General features: G+C 35.5%; 1 protein-coding gene across 1 annotated transcript in view; it reads left to right on the forward strand.

Moving 5' to 3' along the window:
• Positions 1-258: 258 nt before the first annotated feature.
• LOC107746974 (triple functional domain protein-like) overlaps positions 259-5,966 on the forward strand; it is a 177,464-nt gene continuing 171,756 nt past the window's right edge. Inside the window, exon 1 of the mRNA XM_016561341.1 lies at positions 259-395. Coding sequence (XP_016416827.1) covers positions 365-395 — 31 coding nt within the window. The 5' untranslated portion in view covers positions 259-364. The remainder of the gene's footprint in view (positions 396-5,966) is intronic.

Consider the following 5,966-nt stretch of genomic DNA (forward strand, 5'->3'; position numbering starts at 1 on the left):
ATATCAAGACCTAAAAGCACGACACTGCTGCCTCTTCCTTGAAAGCATCCATGTATGTCAGCTGGGTCCATGTCTCAGATCACCAACATCTGATCAACCCTGCCCCCGACCACCTAACTAACCAATCACATCCAACTGAGAATAGCTCTCACCCAATAGCAAACCATGAGATCATAATGAGTTCTGTCACAGAGCTGCGTGCAGGGGCCCTTGTATTCACTGTAGGAAATAAGAAGGGAAGATGGCAGTGAAAGGGAAGGGAGGAGAGAAATTATAGCCCTGGTTTCATCAAGCCTTGCCTTACTACAGCTGCTGAGTGTGTTTATGGCTGAAGATTTTTGCTGGATGCTTCGGATAAGGAATAATGGCCTTGCAGATCCTCTCTGCAGGGATTTGTAAGTGATGTTTCTGTGATACCTGCTGTGACTGTGCAGTTTGTTGTGTTTTACTGCGTAGTATAGCGTCATACCTACTTGCATTTGGATTTGTGCCACTCAGTGTGCTTTTAATTAACATTACAAATACAGATCGCTGTTGATTACACATGAGGATCTTCTATTTAAAAATAGAATGCGTTTACTTCTTTTTGGTGTATTCCGATGGGATAACATTTGGAATTTCTCTTGTTTAAAATGTTGTGTTGTTGTGTTCATGCTGTGTACGTAGCCTATATATAATCACATTTATAGCATAAGTATTATCTTCATCTCACAGTGATGTAGCAGTTCTTACATCTGCCAGATTAAGATTATTCTATATGCTCAGTCTGCTGTGAATAACTAGTGAGCATGGATTGGTCTTTGGTTCCCTGAGCTATAAGTGTCCTTGCTGGGTTCTGTGTTTTCATTGGCTCAGGCCTCAGATGCCTGTATGGTTTGCTGCGGTGTGGTTAGAGGCCATTAGAGTAATTTGCCTTGTGATTTCCTCTTCTCAGTGCCATGTGTTTTTTCAGTCAAGCAATGAAATTTCAAGCCATTGATTCTAAACAAAATGAAACCGGTTTATAGGTTCCTAAACACTGAAAATGTTTGACAAGTACAGTTTTCTCTGCTGTGTTGAAGTTCTTATTGAAACAGGAAGTTGGGGTGGGGCTAATCAAGTTTAGTAGCCTGTGCTATTGGTGTTCAGTCTTTCAGTGTTAACGTCAAATTGTAGGCCAACCTGAAAGGTTATTTCACCTTGGGTTCCCTCTGGAAATAAATGTTTTTTTTAATTTGTTTTTTTTTTTAGAATAGCTACTTTGATATATGAGTACAATAAGGTCTGTTGTTATTTGTTTAAGAATTAACAAGAAATTATACAAAGCCATACTTTTTTTTATATTATTTTATTATTATATAAAGACTACATAGGTAGTTTGGTTCCTCAAAAACATAAAGTCATCAATTAAAATGTAAAAACAATTCCCCCCAGCTTTTGAAGTATACATTTCAGGTATTACTGTGAGTAATTTATTAACTACAGACCTACAGATTTTACTGATAATAAAATAAAATAAAATGCTATTCTAAAACCCCATAGGAGCTGGATTGTAGGACTATGATTTGAACAGCTGTGTTTTATAATTAATAATTTCAAGCCACTTCCTTCAAAACCAATTAATAATTGAGAAAAAATAAAATAAAATGAGTGTTAGTGCAACCAAATAGACCAGGTGCAAACAAGACCAGTAGTATTTATCTTTATAAGACTAATTAGGGGATGTTCTCATTGTAGATAGCATTTTATTGAACAATAATTTGTGTATGCCCATGCGTACAAAATGACTTATTTTTTGTGGTCTGTTTTGTAACGATTGTACATTTTAAATACCCGATGAGAGTCATTGTATCAACTTTGTAGAGAATACTAGCATATTGAGGACCTCAAAGCTAATAAACATGAAGTAACTAGGCCTAGATGTTTATTTTATTTGTTTAAATATAAATTCCTTTATTATTTTTATTTATTAAATATAAATATACCTGCTGTAAACTGTACAACGTTTTCCAATAAATAAATAAAAAGGGGGGATATAGTAACAAATCCCCAAATCTTTTTTTTTATTATTATTATTTGTTGTTAAGACATTTAGAATTTTATTTTTATAAATAAGACCTTATTGTAACGAATCATCCACTGAAGGCGAGTTGAAGTGAGAACCCAATTGCAGTTTATTTACAGTGATCCAAACATCCAAACATAATTCAAACAGACGAAGACTAGAAACAATAATCCGTGACTTGACTAGGCATGAACAGACTCACCAACAGCAGAGTTACAACTTCAATACACGACGACAGACAATGGCAACATGATGGCTACTTATAGGAAACAAGAGGGTCACATGACAAGAACAAACCAATGGGAAACAAGACACATGACTAAAACAACCAATCAGAACATGACACATACACAAGGCAGAGAGACATGAGGCAAGGGAAGCATGACACTAACATCATAAAACATTTACAAAATAAAAGACATGGAAACATGAACAAGACAAAACCCAAACACCACATTACACTTATCTTGGCACCTGTTTTTCAAGGTGGTTCTTTGGAGACACTCCAACTCCCTGTCGACGGCGCTGATGTCTTGGCAAATCTTGAGATGCCCTAGAGAGCAAATCAGTTCAAAACAAGTGCATCCATCTGCACATACTGTCGTATGTTATATGTGTGAAGATGCATGCATCTCATTAAAGCTGGGAAGATAGAAGGTAGATACACTTTCATATTTCAGATATATATAGTTAATGCTGTAAAATATTCGCCACATCATCATTTTACTCCTGCATTAGAGCTATGAAGTAACCTAAGAGAACTCTTCCATATGATGAATCAATTTTCATGTGCTTTCTATCATGCTGGAGTGAAAGGCAGAGAGTGCTTCAGGAAACTGTGGGTTAATTTTGAATTCTCATCCCAGGAAATCCCACAACCTCACAGGCTCTAAATATTTTACGACGTTGTCAATATTCATCCATCTTTTAGAGGAAATGGTACAAATCACAGAGACTAACTGCCAAACCAGCACTCCTCGGGTAACACTGCTGAAAACTCATTCTATAAGACCATAGTAGTTCCTTCTTCTTCTTTCTCTTATCAATCAGAGAAGCCGTAGGTGGATGTGTCTGCTGGTTTGTGGTGTGTTTTATGTTTAATCTTGGTCACTTAGGAGACTTGTGACCTTAGAAGAGGCCACAGAGAATGGGATGTACATAAGATGCTCTCCTCTGATTTCTATTGATCAGTAGTATTACTGAATTTAGATCATCATTTGCAAACTTTACAATAACCTTTGAGAAAAAAAAATCGATTTGAATTATAGTATTAACATTTTAATTATAAACTATGTATTGCCCCGCTCAAATCTGCTAAATACAACTATAAGACATAAAAATATTAAGATATTATGAACATTAACATAATGTTTTTCGCTGCTCTGAATCAATGTGTATTGTGAAAATAAATTTGTCTTTGAGCTCCAGACTTTATGATGTCATAACTGAATTAGACAGATTCATTTCAAAGTCAGACAGTTAAACAGCTGAGTAGGCCCAAGCCTCCGTTACTAATTCCAAAATGACACTTTAGAACTAGTAACAAAGGAACGTTGAGTTTCTTCATTTAAAGCTTATTGTATTACTGTATTAAAAGCAGTGTATTATGTATAGTAGATATTGTGAGAGAGAGATGGACTGAGCGAGTGTGATTCCCTGCATCTGATGCAGCATTCATTCTTCAGATCAATCTCTTATCACAATAAACATTAGTTTGAATATCTGCTGAGGAAAGTGTTATCTTTGTCGTAACGTTAATATCCTTTCATATGTTAAGGTTGATTTTGCTGCTCAGTGCATTGTGTGTCAAGCTGTTGTTGAAACTAAAAATAACTTCTGTTTACAGCGTTTATTTTTCAAAGGAGAAGTCTTTACTGCTGACTCACTCATAAAAACAGTCTCTTGTCACCATCTAATGGCGGAACAATGTAACTAAAATCACCATCACGAACATGCACCGTTTCTCAATACTAAACACTATTATTAAATATTATTATTTATATAAAATATTATTTACATAAAATATTATTTATTGAATAGTAGTATTTAATAAACAACAACAACAACAGCAATCAAAGAAGTTGCTGGGCAATTCAGTCAAAAGTACAAAGGCAGCGCTCTGATATAAAGTATTGAATTTACATAAACGGATAGAGAGTCGGACTTGTAACCCAAAAGTCGTGGGTTCGAGTCTCAGGCCCGGCAGGAATTGCCCAGACAGGGGCCACTTGTGCTTTTAGGGGGCACAATTTTGAAATGAATCTTAACCTACTTTAAGTAGCCTATTATTCATTCAGTCATTTTTCACCATGTCATGTATCGCTGCAATCTCTAGAAGTAATCTATAACAATTTCAGCTAAAATGAATGTTTCATCATGTTTAATTTAGTTGACAAATCATTTTGTATTGTAGTGTCAGGGGCATCATTTTTGAGGGGGCACGAGTGAAGGGGGGGGGGGTGGCTCTCATGCTTGTCATGTGACACACAGCAGCCACAAACTGATATAGGCTTATGTCCCTACTGAAAAAAACAACAACAATAAAAACATCACAGAAAATTCTAATGCTTTCCACAACAAATAACATTACAAACATTACAAGACATCAACTTTTAACCATTAAAACCATTAAAAATGGTTTTCTGTAGTGTGTTTTGGGACATATTCCATTAGGATTTATTGGTTTTGACAAGCCACCAATAGAAGGCAACCAATTACCAGTAGAGACCAACATTGTCCATTACAGTTTCCAGTAAAACCAATACAAGTCCCATTATAACCAATAAAACCATTACAAATTTTCTAATGGTGTCTATTGTTTTTTTCAGCAGGGTTATTATTATTATTATTTTTATTCAAAATATTCCCAAAATATATCATGAAATATCTCGATTCTCAAATATGTGCAAGTAAATGCATTTTGCACCTTTATAGATTATGTTAGTTCTCTAGTAAAGTAGCCTAATAGTGTAATCTATTAACTTTGCATAAAAATCGTCTTTTTACTTAAGTACCAGATATGGATGTCATACCATAAAATATTTTTAATACAACTGACTTTGTATTTAATGTGAATTTAATAAAAACATTGTAAGTTACTAATTAGCCTATAACACTTTCATTGTACAAAAAGAGAGCAAAGAACGTTTACATTATCAAAGAACATTTTCACTTCAGTCCAGCGAGTTCAAGCAATCTCAAAAACTCCCATAATAATCTCTAAAGCTGTTTACACTGTGAAATGAAAAGCTTACTTACATTCGTACATCTTCACTTTGTCGTTTCTGATGAGAGAATTAGGCAGAGAATTCAGTCAGCCAGCGTGCGCGATGACGAAACAGCGTGTTTCAGCGGTGACTCATCTGAATGCCTCTGATTAGTCCTTGCATTCATAAGCTCAACATAATCGAATGGGATTGGTTATAATGCGCAGTGCTTTAAAAAACGTGTGTCTCTGGCTCTGTGCCAGCCAGCGAACGAAAATTTGAATTTAGCTGCTGGCGATGTTTTTCTTTTATATTGTCGTGTAAACGAACAGTCAAAACACATAAAAAGTTTCCCGTATTTGGCTGAAAACATTGTCGTGTAAAGGCCCCTGAGGTGAGACTAGTGGTGGGCAGAGCGAGGCTTAATGAAACACTGAAACAGTCGAAGCAAATGTGCCGAGGCTTCGAAACAATTCTACACCCGTCTCTACGGTGACACCTAGTGGTCATTTTCAAGTATTGATCTGAAACAGAATTTACAACGAACAGTTATGCGAATTGACGAATTATAATGTATTATTTATTGTGGTTAGTGTGCACGACTGGCATGTTGTCAGAACCTGTCACTTTAGGTTTGAATCCCGGGTGAAGCATGTATATAATTATAATAAATATTTGAAAGTTGTGTTTTTATTGTTCTGTTCTTGTAATGTGTT

The sequence above is a fragment of the Sinocyclocheilus rhinocerous genome, unplaced genomic scaffold, assembly GCF_001515625.1.
Source record: "Sinocyclocheilus rhinocerous isolate Xijiao unplaced genomic scaffold, SAMN03320098_v1.1 scaffold529, whole genome shotgun sequence".
Lineage (NCBI taxonomy): Eukaryota > Metazoa > Chordata > Actinopteri > Cypriniformes > Cyprinidae > Sinocyclocheilus > Sinocyclocheilus rhinocerous.